The 26,617-nt window shown below is 40.4% G+C and overlaps 3 protein-coding genes across 3 annotated transcripts; all 3 read left to right on the forward strand.

The window, feature by feature from the left end:
* Window positions 1-4,828: 4,828 nt before the first annotated feature.
* On the forward strand, window positions 4,829-6,651 carry LOC130703483 (uncharacterized). The gene is made up of 2 exons (XM_057524945.1): window positions 4,829-5,123; window positions 5,183-6,651. Exons 1-2 carry the CDS (start codon window positions 4,829-4,831, stop codon window positions 6,649-6,651), a joined length of 1,764 nt encoding a protein of 587 aa, XP_057380928.1.
* A 2-nt stretch (window positions 6,652-6,653) lies between these two features.
* LOC130703484 (uncharacterized) lies at window positions 6,654-7,211 on the forward strand. Its single transcript, XM_057524946.2, has one exon. The coding sequence runs from the start codon at window positions 6,654-6,656 to the stop codon at window positions 7,209-7,211; it is 558 nt and encodes a 185-aa protein (XP_057380929.2).
* Window positions 7,212-25,012: 17,801 nt separating this feature from the next.
* On the forward strand, window positions 25,013-25,648 carry LOC132088580 (putative ankyrin repeat protein RF_0381). The gene has a single exon (XM_059497584.1). It carries the CDS (start codon window positions 25,013-25,015, stop codon window positions 25,646-25,648), a length of 636 nt encoding a protein of 211 aa, XP_059353567.1.
* The last annotated feature ends 969 nt before the right edge of the window (window positions 25,649-26,617 follow it).

Genomic DNA, 26,617 nt, shown 5'->3' on the forward strand with positions numbered 1-26,617 from the left:
GCTTTTTATCAGAGGTACAGTTAAGCCAGTCTAAATACACCAATAAAAAAGTCAACAAATGGGTAGGTGTGTTGAACGTAGGGGTAGGTAAGTCGGATTTTATAAACGGAGGGGTAGGTTTGTCGGGTTCAAATAAACCAAGGGGTAGGTTTGTCGGGCTTAAATAAACGAAGGGGTAGGTTTGTCCGGCTCAACTAAACAAAGGGGTAGGTCTGTCGATCAGTTTTCAACAAAGGGTTAGGTATGTCGGTCTGTGTTAATCGATGGGGTAGGTGTTTCGTCCGGTTTTCAACGAAGAGGCAGTTATGTCCAACTGTTTTAATTGAAGGGGTTGGTGTGTTGTTCAATTTACATCGAAGTGGTAGGTATGTCGGACTGTATTAATCGAAGGGGCAAGTGTGTCGATCAGTTTAAACCAACGGGTAGGTATGTATGTCTTAATAAAACAAAAGGTTACATACGACGGCTGCAATTGTAGTTTATTTATAATTGGGTAGATGTGACGCGAGCGTCTTTAAATTTTTTAGTGGGTACATATGTCGGGGTAGGTATGACTGGGGATGTGTTTCCATTTTCTGCAGGCGTACGTATGTCGGGGTAGATTTGTCGTTTTTTTCGGGTACGTCTTTCGAAACCTCTAGGTACTTGTGACGGAGGGTAGCACTGTCCTCATGCAATCGAACCATCTGACAGCCCTTTTTCTTCTCCAGGTGTTCTAGTGAAGAAAAAAGATGCCACTTGGCGTTTCTGCGTGGACTATCGCAAGCTCAACGCAGTAACAGTTAAAGATTCCTACCCCTTACCACGTATAGTTGATACGCTGAGTCGGCTAGAAGGAGCAATATTTTTCTCAAGCATGGATTTGCAAGCAGGATACCATCAAGTTCCAGTGGTAAGCAGTGAAAGACCGAAGACAGCCTCATCACTGCAGATGGATTGTACCAGTTCCTCACTCTCCCTTTTGGTCTAACTAATGCCCCTGGCACCTTTCAGAGAGCCATGGACATTATTTTGGCTGGACTTCGCTGGACGACATGTCTTATATACCTGGAGGACATCATAATTTACTCAACAACCTTCCAACAACACTTGGAACGACTTCATTTAGTGCTGGGTTTTCTTGTTAAAGACTGTAAAAGTTTTGGGACATCTGATTTCAAAAGACGGTGTAGCACCAGATCCTGAAAAGCTCGAGGCAGTCTCGAATTTCCCATAACCCAGTGAAGGCCATCCAACAGCAAACAAAGTTAAACGAGTGCAAAGTTTTTTGGGCCTTTGTTCGTACTATCGACGTCATATCCAAGGTTTCGCTACAATAGCACGCCCACTCACGTTACTCACAAAGAAAGAAATTCCGTTCGTGTGGGGAGAAGATCCGGCCAACAGTTTCAAAGCCCTGAAAAAAGCTCTTACCTCAGCTCCAGTTTTGGCCCATCCCAACTACGACTTGCCGATGGAATTTTTCCTGACACCTGCGGATACGGGATAGGAGCGTACCAGCCCAGCGTAAAGAAGAAACAAAACGTCCCATAGCATACGCCAGCCGTTTACTGACCCAGTCGGAAGCGAACTATTCGATAACTGAAAAAGGGTGTCTCGCACTAGTGTGGTGTCTCTCCAAGTTCAGATGTTTTGTGATGGGCTGCAAAGTGAAAGTCGTCACAGGTCACCGAGCTCTGTGTTGGCTAATGAGCAAAAAAGACCTCGCAGGTCGTTTAGCACGTTGAAGTCTGTCACTAAAAGAATACGATATTACGATTGTATATCGTAGTGGAAAAACGCACGACAGCGCAGATTGTCTTTCAAGAAATCCATCATCAAAAACAGGAGAGTTAGAAGATCATCGCTGTTTCGTGGTTGGTGCACTAATTGAGGACCCAATACTTTCCGAAGAAGAAGGTGATGCCCTAATTGACAAACAAATAACCTGCACTAATTGGAATTAGCTAATTCAGAAACTCCAAAGCGGAAAAACAAGAGTGAAAAACTTTGTGATTTACAATGGAAAACTCTATAAAGAAACCACAAAGAATGGAAAAACTTACAGAAGACTATGCAAATCTGTTGACCACCGTGAAAGAATATTATTATATATATATTACGCATACCATAATGACATTGTCTCCGGCCACCTTGGCATCAATCGCGCGCTACAAAAAATTTGTGGTCGCTTCTACTGGCCGAAGATGACACTGGACATAGTTCGTCATGTGTTTTCGTTCATCAAATTTTTCTGCGCCACGGAGCTCCAGAGCAAATAATAACGGATCGAGGAAAGTGTTTCAATGCCGATCTAACTCAAGCTGTCGTCAAGAAACTACTCACCAATCACAAGACGACTTATAGTTATCACCCCCCAGGCAAATGGAGCAGTGGAGAGGATGAAGCATACATTAGCTGCAATGCTGTCAATGTACGTCAGCAGTGATCAATGAGATTGGGACGAAACCTTACAGTACGTCTGCCTCGCATACAACACAGCCAGACAAGAATCTACAGGATACTCACCATTCTTTTTCCTCTACGGACGTGAACCCAGACTTCCCATCGACTTGGAGGTGGGAGCAGATCCAAACCCATTGCTGGAAGAACAGGAAACAACAGTGGGATATGCAGATCGTCTAATAGTGACTTAGCAGCAGCTAGAGAAAAAGTGAAAATTAGAATGGAGTGGGTACAACAAAAACTAAAAGAAATCTACGACGCACGCATAGAGAATTGTCATTCATAGAAGGAGATTTGGTGTTGGTCTACAAGCCTGTTCCAAAGTGGGAAAATCAGAAAAACTTCTTCGTCGTTGGCTAAGACCATTTAAAGTATTGAGGCATACCACACCCGTGAAGTATGAAGTAATATCGGCAACTGACCGAGGGAAATCATTCCATGAAGCTGTGTCGGGCCCTGACATCACCGAAGAAGCCTCAGAGAAAGAAGAGGAAAATCAGCAAGAAAAAGTGGTACAAGATATATCTGCTTCAAGTGATCCATCTCAGGCTGATTCAGAAGAAATGCCAATTGAACAAAGTAATGCGTCACCAGGAAACGAGGAAAACAACGTGGTCACGCCTACTCCAGAACTGATCACGCCAACTTCAATCAGAAGACCCAATCGTAATAGAAGACCACCGGCGAGGTATCTAACTCTATTGGTGACGTTCTCATTTTTCTGCTGGGACCGCTATCAAGCAATTCGTTGATCCTGAGGGAAAATGCCATATTCATACAACAAACAGATGTTGCGTTCAGTGCATCATAGTGGACCATCCTAACAGATCTTGACTTAGGATTAGCCGATACAGCAACAGCATACCTGAAACAGAAGATAATTCAACAACAAGAAGTGGCAAAAAAGTGGAAGAGTGAAGGTTCACAACCAAAACGAATAGCGACAAGAAGAGTCGCCAGCAGAATGCAAAAAATTCTTAAAGGAATGGAGATCGCAGCAGACCGATTGACAAACATTAAAAAAGTTTTGAACACTAACCAAAGGAATCGTCGAAGTCTCGTTGACGGTGGAGGATCAATTCTCAAATGGCTGTTGGGAATAATCAGAGATTAACTAGCGGACATACGCTAACATTGTTTGATCTCGGCAAACCTTACGGAAGGTAACGGTTTCAGCAACCTTTGTACATTCCAACTTCCACGGAATAGGAGGTGGGAAATACATTTTGTAAACAAATATAAAGTTTGTAGGAACATGGAAATTGAGCGAAGAAAAAGGACCACTATTAAATTTGGAAAAAAGAAGGCCTTTTTCGTATGGGCCTTTTTCGTATAGGCTTTTTTGTAGGGCCTTTTTCGTCTGAGCTTTTTTCTCCGACCTCTCACTATAGTCACATTGAATACAGGTATATTTGATGCTGTTTGAATGTAGATATTAAAACTCACTGTATCACACTACATTCACATGGAATACACGTATATTAGATACTGTTTGAATGTAGAACATGAAACACGAGATGATATCTGACGACGAGATGATAGATAATTCTATAACACTATATTCACATTCACATATACGTATATTTAATACTGTTTGAATGTAGATATTGAAACTCACTGTATCACACTATATTCACATTGAATACACGTATATTTGATACTGCTTGAATATAGATCATGAAACTGATTCTGTAACCCTATATTCACATTGAATACACGTATATTCTATGCTGTTTGAATGTAGATATTCCAACTCTCTGTATAACACTATATTCACATTGAATACACGTATAGTTGATGCTGTTTGAATGTAGATATTGAAACTCACTGCATCACATTATATTCACATTGAATACACGTATATTTGATGCTGTTTGAATGTAGATATTGAAACTCTCTGTATAACACTATATTAAAATTGAATACAAGTCACTGTATCACACTATATTCACATTTAATACACGTATATTTGATGCTGTTTGAATGTAGATATTGTTGTAGATCCAAGCACTGGCAACCCTGTTACCCTTTTCCCCTCTCTCACCCCTCTTCCAGGTTCGTCCCTTTCTTGCCTACGGCTAGAGAGATGACCAGAGACGGATAAGTGACCACAGAGTGACTGCTTATGTGTTTGAGTTAGGAAGTGTAATTGCGATCTTAATCGCGAGTGTAATCGCGAGTGTAATTGCGATCTTAATCGTGAGTGTAATCGCGAGTGTAACTTCGAACTTGAGTTAAGTAATACAGTGGGCTTCTATCCAGTTCTCCATCTTAGTTAATGATTGTTTCTTTCGGTATGAGAGCATTTGGTGGCAGCGACGAGATTCGAAACCATCTAGTGGCAGCGTGACCATCGAGCCAGTATTGCAACGTGCCTCCCACAATGACGTTGCTTCATGGTGCCGAGTTTTCTACAAGAAACAATGCGAGCACCTCCAGTGACTACGAGACCACATCAGAATCGACACCACCACGGCGAGTGACTTTCGACAACAAAGTCGATGAAGCCTTCCTTGGTGCCGTATCACGCACTGGATTGGACACACCACGTCGAGTGCTGTTCAAAATCGTTCCTGTTCGTTTACAACAGGGAGAGAAGTTCTTCGATATCTTTGGATTTTTGGACAGCGGAAGCGACTCCACCTTAATCCGAAGTGATGTGGCCAGAACCAAACTAGGTTTAGCCGGGCCAACAACGAAGATCAACGTGACTTCTTACGACGGGGGGTCACCCCAGTTAACGCTCACATAGTGGACTTCGTCATCAGTTCGCGAGACGGCTCGACTTCGTTCCAGGCAAGAAGAGCGTATGCAGTAGAAAACCTACAGGTTGCTCAAAATCCAACCTTTTCAGACTTACAAGCAAAGGCATTCCCTCATCTTCAAGGTCTGAAACTCCCAGAAGTCCAATCCGACCAAGTAACGGTTCCAATTGGTCTCGATGTAGCAGACGCTCACGACCATAGCGAATCACGCAAACCGATGGATGGGTCGACCGGACCGGTGGCTTTCAACACGCCGTTTGGATGGTGCCTGGGAGGCAAAGTGGGCCCGCAAAGCGAACAGGAGCAAATAAGCCATTATGTAGCTCACATCGCATCGAAAGAAGATGAAGAGAGCCTTTCCGAACTTGTCCAGCGTTTTTGGAGGCTGGAGGCGAAAGACGCTGTACAGCCTCCTCCACTCATGTCAGTAGACGATCGTCGGGGAGAGGAGATTCTGAAGAGGACCTCCAGATACATCAGAAATCATCATCAAGTCGGGCTGATGTGGAAGGTCGACAATCCAGAATTACCAGACAACCGCAGTATGGCATTAAGTCGCCTGTTTCAAATCGAACGGCGTTTCAAGAAGGACTCCAGTTACGCCAAACCGTACGATGACGTCATCCAAGAATACATGAGACTTGGCCATGCTCGTCTTTTATCAACAGAAGAAGCTAGGCGGAGGACACCGAAGACAAACTACATGCCTCATCATGGTGTTCAAAGTGCGACGAGTTTGACAACAAAGACACGAGTGGTTTTCGACTGTTCAGCAGAGTGTGAAGGTACTTCTTTGAACAAAAATCTTCTGCGCGGTCCAAACTACCTCCTAAACCTACTCGGAATAATCTTGCGCTTCCGCAAGCACCAAATTCCCATCAGTAGTGACATCGAAAAAATTTATCATCAGGTTATGGTTCCAGAAGAGGATCAAGATGCCTTTCGATTTTTGTACCGGTCGCCGAACAGCACGACACCCCCGCTCACCTACAGGATGACAGTCCATGTCTTTGGAGCCGTCTCGTCGCCATCAACTTGTTTGTTTGCCCTAAACAAAACAGCCGAAGACAACAACACGAAATTTCCAGACGCAGGAGCCAGCGTAAGAACAAGCTTCTACGTCGACAACTATCTGGATTCGTTCAAGTCGGAAGACGAGGCAATCAAACGGGCCCACCAGCTAAAAGAACTGTTGCAGCTGGGGGGTTTTAATCTCACTAAGTGGTCGTCGTCGTCAAGAAAGGTCCTAGCAGCGCTCAAACCCTTAGGCTTGGCCAATCCAAAATTGGATTTAGACTTAGACAAATTGCCTATGGATCGAGCCCTAGGGATTCTTTGGAACAGTGAAATCGACGCGTTCACTTTCAAGGTGGGAGAAAAGGTCCAGTTATACGCCACACCTACGAAAAGAAATCTCGTAAGTGTGGTGGCTACAGTATGAAAATGCTGATTCAAGAGGTATGGCGAGCCAAACTAGATTGGGATGAAGAGCTGCCCGAACCTTTGAAATGCCAATTTCAAAAATGGTGTCAAAGTTTGTCGAACCTAGCACGCATCACAGTTCCGCGATGCTTAGTAAAGGAAGAGCGCCCAACAACCCAGCAAGTGCACATCTTTGCCGACGCCAGTCAACTAGGGTTTGGAGCAGTCGCATATGTGCGAACAACTTACGCGAGTGAAAGGGTCGGCGTATCTTTCATCATGGCCAAAACGCACGTCGCGCCGTTAAAACAGCTTTCGATCCCTCGGCTCGAACTTCAAGGAGCCGTCGAAGCTTTACACCTTGCCATAATAGGTTGCCGTGAGATGAACCTGGATCTGAGCCAAATCACGTTTCATCTCGACTCCCAGACAGTTCTTAGATGGATCCATTCTGCCTACGTCAAATACGAAGTGTTTGTGAGCAATAGAATTGGAAAGATTCCAATGAACACTGACTGTCGACAATGGCGCCACGTTCCAGGAGCCATTAACCCAGCAGACGTTTGCAGCAGAGGATGATCCCGACAATCTCAAAGAGTTGCATCAGTTCCACCAAGGACCAGCATTTCTGTTGTTGAAACCTTCATCATGGCCAAAGTGGGATCAAATCGAACAAACGACCATCAAGATCTCGAAGCCATTCACGTCTACACAATGAAAACGGAGCCCTGTGATAACGTGATTGACCAGTGAGTAGAATATTATTCAAACAAAGTGCGCCTGGAGCGAGTGCTTGCGTGGTGTTTGCGTTTCATTTTAAACTGTTGTGCCAAAGTCAAGAAATTAAACTTCAGAAGAATTGACGCCAGTCGAAACTGAAGCAGCTCTGGCAATGTGCATTCAACGTGCACAAGAAGTGGCATACCCCGAAGATGTGTTGTTCTTAAAAAGGGGAAAGGAATTGCCAAACCGGTCGAAACTCAAGCAGTTTCGACCATTTATCGATGAACAACACCTGATGCGAGTGGGCGGTCGAATTGGTCAAGCACCTGTAGACTATGTAACAAGACATCCAGTGATTTTACCTCCAGAGGAACGTATCACAAGTCTAATAGTCTGGGACACTCACGTTCGAAATTACCACATTAAGGCAGACCGCTTATTGTGCGAACTTCGAACAATGTATTGGGTAGCCTCTGGACGGAGACTAATCAAATCCATACTCAACAAGTGCATTCCCTGCAAGCGAAGAAACGCACAACCAGTCGCACCACTCATGGCCCAGCTACCCGTTCATTGAATAACGCCTTTCTTGCCTCCCTTCGCTCATACAGGAGTCGACTATTTTGGTCCACTGACTGTCAAAGTAGGAGGGAGAGGGCGACGGCACGAGAAAAGGTGTATCTGCCTTTTTACGTGCCTTACAACCCGAGCAGTGCATTTAGAAGTGACTGCTAGCCTCAATGCAGAGGCATTTTTATTGGCCTTTTCTCGATTCTCCAGCATAAGGGGAAGCCAGTCGCAATCGAGGAACTACGCAACAGCAAAGATTACCTGGAAGCACAATTCACGTGTCGACACATCGAGTGGCGTTTTTCTCCGCCGAGTGGACCTCACTTCGGGGGAGTTTGGGAGAGGCTCGTGCAATCGTGCAAAAGAGCTATGAAAGTGACCTTCGGAAATAGTGTCGTCAGTGATCAAGTCTTAAACACTGTTGTGGCTAAAATTGGGGCATTGCTTAATGCTCGACCACTAATCCATCTCAGCGTAAACCCCGAAGATCCCGACCCTCTCACTCCAAACCATTTTTTACAAGCAAGACCAATGCCGTACATCCCGCTGGCATTCGTCGATCTCGACAACACGAGCATTTCAAAAAACCAGTTTACACAAAGTCAACTTATTGTCAATCACTACTGGAAAAGATGGATCACCGAATGTCTACCGTATCTAACTGAAAGGAAAAAATGGGCCAAGAGTCACAAAAACATCGAAGTGAACGATATTGTACTCGTTGTCGATCCATTAACTCCTCGGGGCAGTGGCCATTGGGAAAGGTAGTCGAAATTTTACCTAGCGTGTCTGATAATGTCGTACGCGTAGCTAAAGTAAAAATTTCCGGCGCAAAAAATACCTTAACTCGGCCTGTGACTAGATTATGCGTGCTGTTAACGCAAAATGAAATCACACCTCAAAACTGGCCAGCCACTGCCAAACTCGCTTAAATGCAAAAAGGAAGAAAAATAACCATCCAATTACTGTAGTTGAAAATTCACGTGACGTTGTCAAGGAATCGCCTTCTAGTAGACTATTTGGCAAATTACTCTTTCGAGCGTCGTCTGTCACATTGTGAAAATTTCAGTCAGCAGTGCTAGTCGACCTCTCAAGTGTCTGCGTTTCGGCATCTGCATCAACTCTTCTTAGTGTTTCAAACTGTTTCAACTTGTGTCGAACTAAAGTGCCAGTGACTTCTATCGAAAACAACAATGAAAATAGTGGACATTACAGAGATCGACGATCGCCAAAAGAAGCTATTTTCCCAACTTAAAGATGCGATTCGTAGCTTCGAATGCGAAGAAAAAGAGGCCTGGAATTTGTTGACTTATCGTTCTTTAGACGCCAGTGCTGTGCAGTAAACTCTGTGTGAAATAATTTCCAGTCGAAGTTCCAGGATTACGCTGCTCTGTGAAGAACTTATGACGATCGATCTACCATGCTATTCCCCGAGGCAAAATTGTCCACTCTCCACTCCCACGCTTCCACTACCCGCTGTCGCCGCTCCACGGTTTACCCCGTGGGTGCCGTGTTTCGTAGACCATGTAGGATCCGTACCTCCACACAACATCGATCAGTGCGAGGTGTTCATCGAGAAAATGACGGCCACTGAACGGGCACAACTGATTGCACGGCGCTCGTTATGCTTCCGCTGCTTGGAGAGGGCAGATTTCATCGTGGGAAAGAAGCATGTGGGGGACAGCTGTAATCTTGTTCGACATTGCTTCCGCTGCAACAACACCTCTCATCATCAGTTGCTGTGTCGCGCAAACTTTGTCACTCGTCAGAGTGATAAATAGCGTGATTTATGGTCGACCTCTGCCTTTTGAAATATCCTTTGTTTGCTATGTTTGTTCGACCTAATATTGTTTGTCGAAGTGACAAACAAGGGCCCGCTGTCACCGATTTAATCGGTAGGGGTAGGACCCTGTAGAGGGCTCCCTGATCGCCGCACTATTTTTTTTTTTTTTTTTTGTCCTCTTGGTGGCCCGGGCGGGTCGATCGAGTTAGTCCTTTTTTACAGTCTGTTCAGTCAATTTGTCTTCTTTTTTCCCCCCTTTGAGTCGGCATTCACGTCGGAATTCCCTCACGTCTAAACGAAGTGATCCTTGTTTCAGTTCAATACAAGTATCTCAAACTTCGTTAGTTTCATTATTTAACAAGATAAGGAATTGAGGACGAAAAAGACTGATTTCAAGCTATTGCTATTCTGTTTTTCGAGATAAGCAACATATATTCCATGTGAATATAGTGTTATAGAATCAGTTTCTTGATCTACATTTAAACACTATCAAATGTACGTATATTCAATGTGAATATAGCGTGATATAGTGAGCTTCAATATCTACCTTCAAACAGCATAAAATAAACGTGTATTCAATGTGAATATAGTGTTATAGAATTAGTTTCATGATCTACATTCAAACAGTATCAAATATACGTGTATTCAATGTGAATACAATGTGACACAGTCAGTTTCATGATCTAAAATCAAACAGGATCAAATATACGTGTATTCAATGTCAATATAGTGTTATAGAATCAGTTTCATGATCTACATTCAAACAGTATCAAATATACGTGTATTCAATGTCAATATAGTGTTATAGAATCAGTTTCATGATCTACATTCAAACACTATCAAATATACGTGTATTCAATGTGAATATAGTGTTATAGAATCAGTTTCATGATCTACATTCAAACAGTATCAAATATACGTGAATTCAATGTGAATATAGTGTTATAGAATCAGTTTCATGATCTACATTCAAACAGTATCAAATATACGTGTATTCAATGTGAATATAGTGTGATACAGTGAGTTTCAATATCTACATTCAAACAGCATCAAATATACGTGTATTCAATGTGAATATAGTGTTATAGAATCAGTTTCATGATCTACATTCAAACAGTATCAAATATACGTGTATTCAATGTGAATATAGTGTTACAGAATCAGTTTCATGATCTACATTCAAACACTATCAAATATACGTGTATTCAATGTGAATATAGTGTGATACAGTGAGTTTCAATATCTACATTCAAACAGCATCAAATATACGTGTATTCAATGTGAATATAGTGTTATAGAATCAGTTTCATGATCTACATTCAAACAGTATCAAATATACGTGTATTCAATGTGAATATAGTGTGATAGCAGTGAGTTTCAATATCTACATTCAAACAGCATCAAATATACGTGTATTCAATGTGAATATAGTGTTATAGAATCAGTTTCATCATCTACATTCAAAAAGTATCAAATATACGTGTGTTCAATGTGAATATAGTGTTACAGAATCAGTTTCAATATCTACATTCAAACAGCATCAAATATACGTGTATTCAATGTGAATATAGTGTTATAGAATCAGTTTCATGATCTACATTCAAACAGCATCAAATATACGTGTATTCAATGTGAATATAGTGTTATTGAATCAGTTTCAAGATCTACATTCAAACAGTATCAAATATACGTGTATTCAATGTGAATATAGTGTTGATACAGTGAGTTTCAATATCTACATTCAAACAGCATCAAATATACGTGTATTCAATGTGAATATAGTGTGATAGAATCAGTTTCCTGATCTACATTCAAACAGTATCAAATATACGTGTATTCAATGTGAATATAGTGTGATACATGAGTTTATATCTACATTCAAAAATCAGTATCAAATATACGTGTATTCAATGTGAATATAGTGTGATAGAATCAGTTTCATGATCTACATTCAAACAGTATCAAATATACGTGTATTCAATGTGAATATAGTGTGATAGAATGAGTTTCAATATCTACATTCAAACAGCATCAAATATACGTGTATTCAATGTGAATATAGTGTTATAGAATCAGTTTCATCATCTACATTCAAACAGTATCAAATATACGTGTATTCAATGTGAATATAGTATGATACAGTGAGTTTCAATATCTACATTCAAACAGCATCAAATATAGGTGTATTCAATGTGAATATAGTGTTATAGAATCAGTTTCATGATCTACATTCAAACAGTATCAAATATACGTGTATTCAATGTGAATATAGTGTTATTGAATCAGTTTCTTGATCTACATTCAAGCAGTATCAAATATACGTGTATTCAATGTGAATATAGTTTGATACAGTGAGTTTCAATATCTACATTCAAACAGCATAAAACAGACGTGTATTCAATGTGAATATAGTGTGATAGAGTGAGTTTAAATATCTACAATCAGACAGCCTCAAATATACCTTTATTCAATTTGAATATAGCGTTATAGATTCAGTTTCTTGATCTACATTCAAACAGTATCAAATATACGTGTATTAAATGTGAATATTGTAACGAGCCCCAAGGCTATCTAAAAAGGAGCCACACCTTATACATCCGCCAAGCGCTTCACAAGTGAAAGTGAACGTATCCCCTCCCATTTTACCTTCATAATTTGTGTCCTTTAGTTGTGTAAATACTGCATGCTTGTAACATGTAATTCGGAGTTGTTTCGGCAATCCACTGATTATACACGAGATCTGAAACTTTACAATTGGAGGTCCCAACGAGACAAACACTTGTTGTCCAGTACAAAAGTTTCTTATCCGTACCTTATTTCAGTGTTCTGCTCTACACTTCCCGACCAGTCTCCAACAACTCTACCAGACCAAGGAACACCATCAAAGGTAAGCGAATGCCGGTTGATTATCTTACACCAGAGACTACTCGTAAAGAGAATATTTTGTACCCGAACGTTGTCGACGAAATATCTCCATCGTTGTACCCTGTACTTCCCAAATCAGACACTACTGGAAAACTCTTGTGGACTTAGAATTTGAACAAGAGTCAGAACGAAACAAAACCTACCAGACCACCACAACAAAAACAAATATCCAACAAATAGAACTCAAGAAGCAAGAAGTTAGCAAAGAGACCCACAACGCATTGCTTTATTATATTCATATTCATAGTTAGAACCAAAGTTGAAAGTACCAAGTGGTATAACAGCAGAAACTATTACAAACACCACAAAGACACTTAAAGATTACGTAGAATCTTTCGGTGGCAACATCGAAAACCTTGACAGTTTATTGCAACAGATTAGCATTGTGCATGGTAAAGAAAAAGAATTCCTGCTTGGTACCATCAGTGTCTTGCAAAAAGAATTAATACTTGCGCAGATTGCAGAGAAAAAATACTCGTCGGACCTCAATTCCGAGTTACAGAGCTTACGAAAACAGCTAGATAGCAACAAGAAAAAGGCAAAGAGTTCCAAAAACACCTTAAGCAGTTCCCTTGAGCAACTCCAAGAAAGTAACGAAACACTCAAAAATTGCCTTGAAAAAGCTGCCGATCGAATCAGCGAATTAGAAACAAGCCTTGAAACTGCCACAGCAACAGAAACCCAACTACAAAACCTTTTACGAAAACGAGAAGAAAACAATATAGTTGTTGAAAGAGAAGGGCAAGAAATAATTAGCAAACTTGAAGGTGAAAGAAAACAACTGGTTACGAGGTTAGAAACCGCTGAGCAACATTTAAAAGTACCCTTAGAAACAAACAAATAAGTTCTGACAGAAACAAAAGAAACAAAAGAGATCCTTGAAAAAACCTTTGCAGAAAAAGCCGGTTTAAGAAGAAGCCTGATAGATAGTACTACAAAGAATAAAAATCTTGAAACGAAATTACAAAAAAACCAACGTACAGGCAGGAGACCGAGAAGAAAAAATTAAGTATCTGGAAAACAGAATAAAAGAATATAGAAAGCAACAAGTAACATTCGCCGAAACCGAAGACTTAGACGCCTCCGACGAACCAGAAGAGATAACAAAACTAGTGAGCGAGATACACGATCTAACCTCATTAACAGAAGGAGATAAATCCCTTCACTATGAATTAGAATCAGAACAAATAACAGAGCTGCAGCAACTCAACAACGACCTAAAAAACCAAATCGAGATCCAAAACGATAACTTCCTTCAACTAGAACGAAAGTACCAGACCCTCAAACAAAAAATCCAAATGGGACTTTCACACAAAGAAACTTCGAGAATTGATCGAGACCCAACAGATGCTGACGAAGAAAAGTCAATGAATTGAATTGGATTGAAGTCAAATCCGAATTTTAAAGGAAAAAGTACTGATAAGTTTATAAAAGAATGGCTAAAAGACGCAGAACATGTAGCACGCAACAACGACTGGGACGACAACCAAAAAATGAGTTTCTTCTCCGACAGACTAAAAGGTGATAGAAGAGCAAGGTACGAGTTAGGTTATGACGAGTGGAAAACCGCCATCATTGCAAGGTTCCAGGATGCATACGACTTAGCAGCACAAAGAAAAAAGTTATCCACACTAAAACAAAAACCTGAAGAAAAATGCAAAGCCTTTATCTCAAGAATCAACAGTCTCTACGAGTCCATTGAAGGCAAAGAAGAAAAATCAGACCAAAACCAGACCATCGTCGAAGGTCGACTCCTAAACACAGTCAAAAGAATGAGAGATTATACCAAAATCAAAATTTTGATGCAAGGCATTTTACCAAAATTCAGAGCTGAACTCTATTTCAGAATGCACGAAGACCCCGAAGATTTTGATTAGTTATGTAAACAACTAATCATATCCGAAGGCATCCTATATAGCAAGGAGACTGCAGAAGACAAAGAAATAAACGCGGTAATCGCAGGGATAACGCATCACGAGAAACAACAAGATAACGAACTTTCACAACAAAAGACCGAAATCGAATTCCTAAAACAAAAAATACGTGAACTGGAAAATACTAATAAAAATCGTGAATTGTCACAGAATACCGATATAACCATAGCAGCCGCAGATCAATACGAGCAAAGATCTTCGCGATCAAGTGATCCATACTCAAGACCACAAACTCCGCGAGTTCGATTTCACGAGAGACCGAATAGCAGAGGCTCCAGTACTGACCGAAACTTCAATCGTAGCAGAGATAACAGCCCATACCGCAACAACTACACTTCACCACGAAGAGAAGGTACCCCCATGGGGTATAGGCAATCCCATTACCCAACTTACCAACAAACACCCCAGAGACCTCCGTACAGCAACAGACCGATACAATACAATCGACCGAACTTTCAACCACACAACAATCAACAGGTGTATCATCAAAACCCATCCTATACTCATCAATACCCACAGCCACGACAAAACCAACTAAACGCCACTGACAACCTTGGGAATAGAATTATCATCTGCCACAAGTGCAATAAAAGAGGACACATTGCACGAGAATGTTGGACAGATATGGCACGTATCAACAATCCGAACCACTGTCCAATGCAGTAAACACAATATCCTTACCAAACAACCCCCAACACATAATTAAGAATCAGCGATACCCAAACTAATACGTATACCTAATAATAATTAGAATTTTTTGAAAAGAAATTAACGCTTTAGTAGACACAGGAGCCGCAGCCAATTTAGTTTCAGAAAGCATATTTTTCTACCTAAAAAAGAGGGGAGAACTTAAAGAAATTAAAAACACCCCCTCGCCAATATTGAGAACGGTGTCATGAGAAATACTAAGATCAATGGGAAAATTTTAATTTTCAATTATCATTAACGACAATCACGTTATTAATCATCATTTCTTTATAATGGAAAACTTCAGTGAAAATTGTATCCTGGGTTTTAGACTTCTTATCGCGCAACAATGTAAAAATTAATACTTGAAACCGACAGATCAATTACGACCATTTTGGGGTAGAACATAACTTTGGAACAAATATACACCAAATATACAGCCTAACGTTTGGCAAAGTAGGCATTCATATCCCACTCCTCCCAGACCAATCACCAGGAAATAACGACAACGCAAGCTTACAGAAGCAGATTACCGCAGCCTAGAATCTTTTTCCCAATCAGACAATAACTTGAAACCCAAACGAATTAGACAAAGCCACGAAGTTGAAGCGACAAACATATCTGAAGAGATACGCATTAAAATAGAAATTTTATTGAAAAAACACGAAGCTCTATTTGCAGAAAAGGAATCAGATTTGGGTTTAGCAACCGATGTAAAACATTCCATTAACATAGGATACAACGCCCAAATTACTCAACGACTGCGCAGGACGCCAGAAGCATTAAAAAGTATTTTAAAAACAAAAATTGAAGTAATGTTGAGTAACAAAATTATTAGAGAAAGTCACAGCCCATTTGCAGCAGCCGTTTTAATGGTACCCAAAAAAGATGGAGAAATGCGTATGTGTATTGATTATAGGACACTAAACAAAATAACCGTAAAAGACAAATATCCATTACCAAGAATTCATGACACCATTGATGCATTGAGCGGATAAGTTTACTTCTCAACATTGGACTTACTGAGTGGCTACTGGCAAATCGAGATAGAAGAAGCCGACAAGCACAAAACCGCTTTCATCTGTGAATTTGGACAATACGAATTTAATAGAATGCCATTTGGATTAACAAATGCACCAAGCGCTTTTCAATGAGCAACGAATAACATCTTGAAATCGGTATTGTTCAAATTTGCATTGGTTTATCTGGATGACATCATAGTGTTCAGTAATAATATTACAGAACATGTGACACATCTAGAAACAGTGTTTAAGCTTCTAAAAAACGCAGGACTGAAATTAAAAAGAGAGAAATGTGAATTTTTTAAGGAAGAGTTAGATTATTTAGGATACACCGTTTCGAAAAAAGGAATAACACCGAGTACGAAAAAGCTAGAAGCCATCATCAAATACCCAGCTCCCAGAAACGTGAAAGAATTGAGTTCATTTTTAGGTTTGGCTAGCTATTACAGAAAATTCATCCGGGCTTTTGCCGATAAAGCCCACCCACTGACAGCGCTAATGAGAAAATCAGCCGAGTGGAAATGGGGAGAGGAACAAAGGGACGCCTTTGATTGTATCAAGAACTGTCTCATAACTAGGCCTATCCTAGGTTATCCAGATTTCACGCGCGAATTTATCATCTACGCAGATGCTTCAGGATACGGAATAGGAGCAGTCTTGGCTCAGATGCAGACTCTACTCCAATCAGCGGATTCAGCGGAGTCCGACGTACAGGAACCCCGTGAGTCAGACGGCGCGGAATTCGTCATAGCGTATAGCTCTAAACATCTGAACGACCGCGAGGCCAAGTGGTCAACCACAGAGACAGAGGCTTACGCTATCATCCACGCAATCGATGTGCATAGGGCATATCTATACGGACGCAGATTCACCGTATTTACAGACCATAGACCTTTGAATGGTTAATGAGCAAGACAGAACCCGTAGGAAGATTAGCTAGATGGGCACTCAAACTTCAAGAATTTGACATCGTCATTGGGTACCGGCCTGGGAAGTCGCACCAAAATGCTGACACCCTAAGCCGTATTCCCATAATGCCGCTAGCACGAGTAGAAACAAGGGCAACGGAAAAAGAAACTGTCATAAGAGAGCTTGAAAATATTCGAAAAGAAAGTGAAAGATGAAAAGAAAAATTAAGGATCGAAAGATTAAAGAAACAAAAACACCCTGAAAGAGAAAATGAAAGTATTCTAAAAGAAAGCGAAAGTTTTGAGAGGGAAAGTCGTCAGAAGAAGAGCGTAAGTTTCGAAAGCGAAATTCAAAGTGAAAGTAAAAGGTCTTGGAGAGAAGACAGATGTATAGAACTACAGCAAGCAGATAAATATTGCCAAAAATTAATTTAAAAAATGCAAGAAGATAGCCAGTAAAGTAATAATAGCAGATTCACAAGCAACTTTATAATCAACGAAAAAGGTCTATTAACATATAGACAAGGAAAATTAGTAGTCCCAATACCGTTAATCACAGGGATTCTACGAGAAATCACGATCACAAGCTAGCAGGACATTTAGGAATCGAAAAAACAAAAGCCAGACTTCGAGAGCAATACTTCTTCCCACACATTCGACAAAACGTAACAGAACACATCAAAAATTGCCTTAAATGCGCAAAACGCAAGGCTGTAGGAGGAAGTAAAGCACCATTGCAACCTATGCCCCCAGCCAAAAGGGTGTGGGAAAGACTTGCGATAGTTATTGTGGTTCCACTTCCAATAAGCGCAAAGGGACATAGGTATATTTTAGTCCTATCAGATTACGCCAGTTGTTTCGTTTTTTCAGTGCCGATGAAAGATCAGTCTGCCCAAACAATTGCTACAATCTTGGTTAATGATATTTTTACCAAATATGGATCCCCCGAAGTAGCCCTAACAGATCAAGGGACTAATTTCCTGTCGTTCTTAATCCAAGAAATTTGCAAAATGTTCAAGATCAAACAAATAAGAACAACACCATACCACCCCCAAACGGACGGATTGGTAGAAAGATTTAACAGAACCCTATGTGACATGTTAGCTTGCTACGTGGGGGATGAACCTGGAAATTGGGACAAATATCTTCCGTTCGTCACATTTGCTTACAACACAGCGAAGCAATCAACACTACAACAAAGCCAATTCTTTCTATTCTTTGGAAGACACCCCGTGATCCCAAAACGACATCGAAATAGACAGACGTTACGAGACATACGAAGACACCAGTGTAATGTACTCACATCAATGGAAGAAGGCTCAGCAACTAGCGAAGGAACACCTATTTCGGGCACAGACAAAACAAAAAAGATATTACGACAAAGGAACAAAAGCAATCAAATACAACATCGGTGACTTTGTGCTACTAAAAGCCCCACCAACTACCGGAAAATTCATCAACAGATGGAACGGACCATTCAAAATCACCAGAAATTTCTCAGTTCTCATTTACGAGATTCAAAACGCCAACAATGACAAACTAAAATCGATAGTACACGTCAACCGCCTAAAACTGTACGTCCCAGTAAACCAAGGAGCAGAAGGAACATCATGTGCGACAAGCCAACCGAGAAATGAAACAATACGACGAGGACCAGGAAGGCCAAGAAAACACTTCAGTTACAACGAAAGAAGGCCTCCTCCTAAAACGCGTATAATTCGAGCAACAGAAGAGGAGTCTCGTATTATCATCACACCAGATATTCCCGGTCCTATACCAAATAATCCTGCGCGCACTAGAATGACGAATGCAAGATACAACTTACGGCAAAGCCACGAAGTATCGAGACTCTAAACGTCCAAGTTTTCTTTTCACAGATGGAACTGATACTATTACTCATCCAATTACTCACCATCATTCCATCCACGTATCCCATATATTCAACCGTATGCGACTGCAAGAACGTAAATACCAGAGGAATTGTAGATATAGAGGCACCATATTACTGCAATAACAAGGAATCAGATGCAGCACACTTACCCAGAATACCAACGTTGTACACTTTAAAAACGACACAGAAACCAGCAGCTTCTTGGAAAAGCTGGACCTGCAAACAATGGGTAAAAACGAAGAAAATAACTGGATCATTTTGGATCGGATCTTTCGACACAATATATTCAGAAGAAACTAAACTAATTACCCCACTGGAATGCTGGAGAATGGTGAACGACAAGAAGTGTGGCGATAACAATATGCAGACCGGACCAGCAGGACTGTGTTTCACAGCCACCCCGACAGGCGAAGGACAATGGTATGCCATAAAACAATACTATACCCTCAACTGTGTAGCAGAACAAATCAAGCTACGAAAAAAAAAACTTACGACCCAATTAAAAGCCCTTTCGGACCTTTAAATACCACCCAGCAAGAAGGACACTTCATCCAGAACCAGAATATTATTGTGTAGGGAGATAGAACAACCAAAAGTTCGTACACAAGAAGGCTGCTTAAAGGAGATGGATAATTAGAACTTCCAAGAATGTCCGAACACGAAAACACCAGCCGTCTCTACGACACCAATCGACAGATCGAGATTTCATTCCCCAACAAACCAGATGACATAACACCAAAAGGTTACAAAGTTGTTGGTATACCGCTCACATACCTAATCTTGCCAACGGAAACTACGAGAAAACTGTACGAGATGTTAAAAACAACTATAAATACATGCATACAGAATACTCACCTAGATACATCGGTGTGCAAGGACTACAGGGAACTCCAGTTAACCAAACGGAAACGATCCATTCAGCAGGAAGTTACATTCTTGCCCAACACTCCTCCCAAAGAGTCAGGCAAACGTCTTTCCAGCATTTCGTACGCCTGGGGATCAATAAGAATGGGATATCCACAATCAATCAGAATCGGGGAGAAAGACCGGGGTGTGAATTACAACGCCACGATATACATAATATACAAACCTGACGAAAGCAACCAGTTAACTGCTCACTTTCGTCTCAAAAACGATGATCCACTTCCACAAGGATCAGAATTCGAATACATCGTTGACCAAACAATACGAGTCCGGAACAGCAATATCTGTATCACGGAAGGAGATGCAGGCCGACTGATTGTTGCCAAATGTTCAGAATTTTCAACACGATGGATCCTAGATCAACAAAAATATCAATTAATTTCATAAGAATCGTATCTCTGTATTATACTAGGATCATACCAAGCTATCATACTGGCAGAGTGCATCTTTGAAACTGTAAACACCAATCCTGACATCATAGAAAATTTCTCGGACACAACTTTAGCAGAAATGCAGGAAATTCAGCAAGAACAACGAAAGGCAATCACAACCACGGTTAATTCGCCACTATTCGGAGGAATTTTAAAAACTAATCACGATATCGGAAATATAATCTGGGACATGATGGCCTGTGTACTATTGAAATATGGAAAACACCAAATGAAAAATGCCTAACGCACCACGTGTACCACCACGAGTAAACAAGCAAATGACGTTGGAAGAACGTGACAAAGAGTGGCCGCGATGTCAAGAAGAACTAAGAAAAATGGTAAGCAGCAACGATCCATTAGTGCAATCACAAACAATGGTAGCCAACTGTAGCAAAGCAACAGAAAGAGGACAAGCTTTCGAATATACATCTAACTTTACCATCAGACCTTTGAATACAAACACCTGTATCAAAGCCAATACGACAATGCTAAACATTCAAGAATGCGCTAACCCAATCTGGGGCACATTCGAGCACACAGCACAGCTCAGGGCAACAGATAGAACTGGGTTACAGTCACCCTCATCAGACAGGAAGTGCCGAACACAGAGAGTAGGAAGAGTGAGCCTGGGGCATTGTCATGGCTCCAGCCAAAAACAACATTTTAGCTTCGAATATCGGAACCCACACCGACCAAAACGCTTTCAGCGGCAGCCATCATTGCACTACACACTCAACAGCCATTGGACGGGAAAACACTCCCATCCATTCCACCACTGATGCAAAGAGAAGTCAACAACCAATCAGAAAGGAATGAAACATTGACATGCCCACAACAGAAAAATCCACAACAACAAGCGCTACAACGACTACGAAGCCCACAATAAAAACAACGGTAAAAACTACGACTACAATTAGGCCAGTTACAAACACAGCAGCAAACAAACCCACAACAACGCATAAGATTACTACTAAGCCCAGTATGACGTCAACTTCAACAAAACCCCCAGCAACTACAAAGCCAATGATAACGTCAACAAGCACTAAACCTACCACTACTACTAGGCCTACGACAACTGTTAAAATAACTTCGACTTCAACAACCACTACAACTACTAAGCCTACGTCAAAGATAACAACGCCCATTGCGACGAGCTAAACAACAACAGCTTCAACAACAACGAACCAACCAAGCACAACTACGCAAAGTACGACGACAGTGAAAGAAAGTTCGACGACACCACAGTCATCACCACAGACAGCCAAAATGACCCCATTAACTACAACAGAAAAAACGTCTACAGTAGAAGAAACTCGAATTCAGACCATCGAGGAAGACAAGAATAGAAATTTACCGCCCGCCGAGTCCCTGATAATTTCAATGGATCAGAAAACTGAAGATTCACTAATTAATGAAAATCTAGAAAGCGGCCTCCCCAAAAATATTGAAGAATTCAACGATAAAATAAAATACGAAATTAATAAAATGCACGACCAATATAAAATAAGCATTGAAACAGAACATGAGAACAAACTTGAAAAAGAAATTCGGGACGTATCCTGTCAACTATCAGCCATCAGAAGAACACAAGCTGTTATCTTTGCTCAAACTAACGGAATTTTAGCTGCAGGAGCAGTAGGCTTACCAATCTGCACACGACTACAAGGGTTCGGTCAAGCAATGACACTTCAACAATGTGAAGCAAAAAGACTTTTTATATCAGCAAATGAAACTAAATGTAGATTCCAACCGTTCTTCACTTATGAAGGAAAGAACTGTACGATCGGAACAGATGGGTGGTCCATTCACCCATATTCCGATTGTTTTTGGAAAACACCGTTAGTCAATTTAAATGGAAATCCACACACCTGGGAACACAACTCTACAACAGGAGATTGGATACGCCAAACAAACAAGCATTCACATGCCAAATTTAGACCAGATTACGGAATTTGAAGAACTATATCTTAACCATTTCGCGCTGAAAAGTCATCCAGCCCACGAAACAATGGAGATGGAACAATTGAATATATTAAATGATCTGGTAGGCAGAATGCAAGAAGGAAATTCCAATTCCGTTGGAGATACTGTGATGTCAGAACAACAAGATAATCAAATAGACCATATATTCTCATGGTTCGACAAATTGAAAATAATTGGTCTATCAGCGATTGGATTTGTGCTATACCTCGTATGTCTGCGAATCTTCATCATTTGCAACCCTATCTCGAAGATTAAAAATCATATACACAGAAACCGGAAGCTTACAAGAAGATATGACGATGGCATATAGGAAGAACACGAACTCGCATCAATGATACCAGCACGAGAAACAAATTACCATTCAGACATAGCAATCGAACAACCGTTCATAAGAACGACCGCCCCAGCACAACTGACAACAGAAACACAAGGTCAAATGCGCTCTCCACGGCCAAGCGCACCAAATTCATTAATCTACCTATCTATCGAAGAAACTGACACACCCAAACGATGTACAGGAAAACACACTACATGCACTTACGTCGTCGGGTATGGCATGGTCTGGGAAGACCTAAGTCGTTGCATGTCAGAAGTAGACAGCAGTAATTCTGCTAAAAAGTGAAATCCCCAAGGTCATTGAAAGTAAAAGTAGCCCCTAAACATAGCACTCACATAATAAATTAACAGTCCCCAGTAAATAACGCACTTACCAACATTTAAAACTTCAACAATTAAGTTCATTATCATTTTTAAATCCACCAAATCAAAAAAAATAAATAAAAAAAAAATAAAAAAGTATTTAAAAATTAAAAAATTTTAGATACTTTCACACATTCCACCAATTCACTCACTCGCCTCTATCCAATACTTTGAAGCTTTATAGTAAAAAACAGACGAACAAACGAACTCAAAATAACAATTTTTTATTCCCAACTAACACCTTATCTACAAAAACCAAAACAAATAGAATTGAACCGACAAACGAACAAACTCAAAATAACAATTTCGAAATCCCAATTAACAGCTTAACTACAAAATCAATAAAAAAAACAAATAATACAAAAAAAAATCATCTGTCCATGCAATCACATTTGGGAAGAGGAACGCCTTAAACAGTATAGCTGTGAATTTGCGATGCACTTGTGATGGCCAGGCAATCGTCACTCTCTTCTTGAAGACGCTCGCTCAGAAAACAAGAAGATGTTGGGGTGGGATGATAAATATCATTAACCGACTCTAGCCACCAAAGAAAACGGGCGAATTTGAGTGGGTAAATGTCGTGATAGAGCGCATACCCTAAGTGATTCCTTAAAAAAAAAATGTAACATTTTTTTTCAAGGATTTTTTTTTTTTAATTTAACATTTTTTTTTTATAAATAAATAAAGTAAAACAACACTTACGAATAATAGTAATCGTTGAGTGCCGGACGTTTGTACCCGAAATCCCGCGGCGCCAAACCAGACATTTTCAAGGTCAGCCGAAACAAATCGAAGAAGAGGCGCCGATCTTCTTCATGGAATCTTCAGAAAAGGCTTGTGGGAGTAGAAAAAATTGCGTCACCAAGCCCAGACAATGCCATATCGATCTGTGATCGAAAATGAAAAACGTACACAGGCAGTGTGTTCTACTAAGGAACGAAGAGAACTAACTCACAAAGAAGAAAAAACACAAGAACCCCCATAAGTAGATGACAATAACTAAAAAGGAATAAAGAAAATTCTAAAATATTCGTCGATTCGCCGTGCGGTAAATCCGAATGTCAGCACGACACAAGACGTGGACAGCAATTTCATCCAAAAAGGGAATGGGGAATGACAAAGGAACAGAAAAGGGAACGTATTAAAAGCAAGACAAACCTGTTATTGAATTAAGAACAGAGAATAAGAACATAAAGGAAAAGAAAAAGCAACGTGAAGATTTTTGAACAAGCAAGATTTTGCAAAATGCAAAAATCAAATACCTCCCAGTGTCTCAACGGCATAACTCCAACGAAGTATCAAAGTGCGCATTACAAACCAACAATTCATCTCCAAATGGCCCATAACAGCACTACTCACGATAACAAAATGGAAGTAACTATCATCCCTTACGAGACGAAGAAGGTATACGAGCTAATCACTATTAGCGGTACCGAAAGTGATGATAGTCAACAAGAATGTAGCATAAAAGAGAGTGCGAAAAGTGCGTATGAAAACAAGCAAGTAGTACGATACTTGGGATGGAATGGAATATATCAAGTGAAGATGAAAACGAGGAATAATGTCGTATAGTGGAATAGCACCCGATTGGGAAAGTGACTACAGTGTTGATTTTATATTGGGATATGACAGTAAAACCTATCTTCAGTGTGAACCTCCTCAAAAACGCAACAAGCTGGAAGCCAAACAGAGGGAAACGGAAGCATGTAAAAACTGTCGGTTAAAAACGATAGCATCGATATCAGCAGCCCGAGCAGAAAAGATCCAACTGCGAAGACAATCTATGATAGACTTAGAAAACGGAAAACTTTCATTAACGATGATGGGAGCCCCAATGCAGGTAATAAGAAGGTGCATCCAAAACAAATTCAAAACACAACGGGGTTGGCCAAGACAGAAGATGGCTACATTCCTCAATGAAAGATTCGAAGAAGAACAGACGTTACTCCACACAAGCGTACGAAGATGTAGGTATGACATTACCGATCTTTTACTATCTTTCGGAGCGGATCCAGAGATACTCTATCACGGAAAAACAATTGGCCATATCGCAGCAGCCGAAAATGATCTACTGTTACTACGAATCCTGAAGCATAACAACTGCGAATTTACAGCTAGCAACTACAACGGAGAAACTCCCTTAATGTTGGTAATCTCACACGAAAACCAAGAATGTACGAAGTTAATATGGACATCAACTAACATTAACATTACAACATCAAGCAGCAAAACCGTTTTGCATTATTTAGCCATGTATGGCCTAAAGGATCACGCCACCCAAGTTTGCGCTAAGAGAATCATCAATATCAACCAACAAGACGACACAGGCAAAACCGCCTTACACGTAGAAGCCGGATTCAACCGAATCGACATGATCGAGATTTTACTGCTACACGGAGCAGACGCAAGGATAAAATACTCCCATGGACGCGTGCCTGGATCAGAAACATGCAGTAAAAGAGCGCAAGCCATATTCCAAAAATGGGAACTAAACCATAACAGTAATTCCCTAACCAAGACTGGAAGAAAAGAATAACTTCAATACCGCCACGAGAAAAACGAAAAAGTCATAATCAACAAAGCCGAAATACCGGGTCGAAAGAAGAGCACAAATAAGAGACGAAAAGAGAGAAGACAATACGCCAGCAACTTTATTAAAATCCCCTGCAATTCTTTTTCTTAAATTTTAGGTGGAGGAACCAGTTATTTTATTCACCCATAGCAACGAATGTAGTCGGTGACGGAAAATGCAAATTGGAGGACCAATTCTTCTTATCGAAGAGGGGAAGGAATGTAACGAAACCAAAGGCTACCTAAAAAGGAGCCACACCTTATACATCCCCAAAGCGTTTCACAAGTGAAAGTGTACGTATCCCTTCCCATTTTACCTTCACAGTTTGTGTCCTTTAATAGTTTAAATACTGCAGGCTTCAAAGATGTAATTCGGAGTTGTTCCGGCAATCCAATGATAATACACGAGACTGAAATACATTAAAACGGCTACAAATAGACATGTAGTGAATGTGAATGTAGTGTTTTGAAGTCAGTTTCACAGCCTACATTCAAACAGTATCAAATATACGTGTATTCAATGTGAATATAGTGTGACACAACGAGTTTCAATATCTACATTCAAACAGATTCAAATATACGTGTATTCAATGTGAATATAGTGTTATAGAATCATTTTCATGATCTTCATTCAAAGAGTATCAAATAAACGTGTATTCAATGTGAATATAGTGTGATACAGTGAGTTTCAATATCTACATTCAAACAGCATCAAATATACGTGTATTCAATATGAATATAGTGTGATACAGTGAGTTTCAATATCTTCATTCAAACAGCATCAAATATACGTATATTCATTGTGAATATAGTGTGATACAGTGAGTTTCAATATCTACATTCAAACAGCATCAAATATACGTGTATTCAATGTGAATATAGTGTTATAGAATCAGTTTCATGATCTACATTCAAACAGCATCAAATATACGTG

Source organism: Daphnia carinata, chromosome 2 (assembly GCF_022539665.2).
Source record: "Daphnia carinata strain CSIRO-1 chromosome 2, CSIRO_AGI_Dcar_HiC_V3, whole genome shotgun sequence".
In the NCBI taxonomy this organism is placed as follows: Eukaryota; Metazoa; Arthropoda; class Branchiopoda; order Diplostraca; family Daphniidae; genus Daphnia; species Daphnia carinata.

What these genes read in the sequence shown, in the direction of transcription:
- LOC130703483 (XM_057524945.1), top strand. Translation starts at nt 4,829, where the DNA reads ATGACGTTGCTTCATGGTGCCGAGTTTTCTACAAGAAACAATGCGAGC. An exon ending in TGTGGCCAGAACCAAACTAG is followed by an intron (nt 5,124 to 5,182) that starts GTTTAGCCGGGC and finishes GGGTCACCCCAG; the next exon opens with TTAACGCTCACATAGTGGAC.
- LOC130703484 (XM_057524946.2), top strand. Translation starts at nt 6,654, where the DNA reads ATGCTGATTCAAGAGGTATGGCGAGCCAAACTAGATTGGGATGAAGAG.
- LOC132088580 (XM_059497584.1), top strand. Translation starts at nt 25,013, where the DNA reads ATGGCTACATTCCTCAATGAAAGATTCGAAGAAGAACAGACGTTACTC.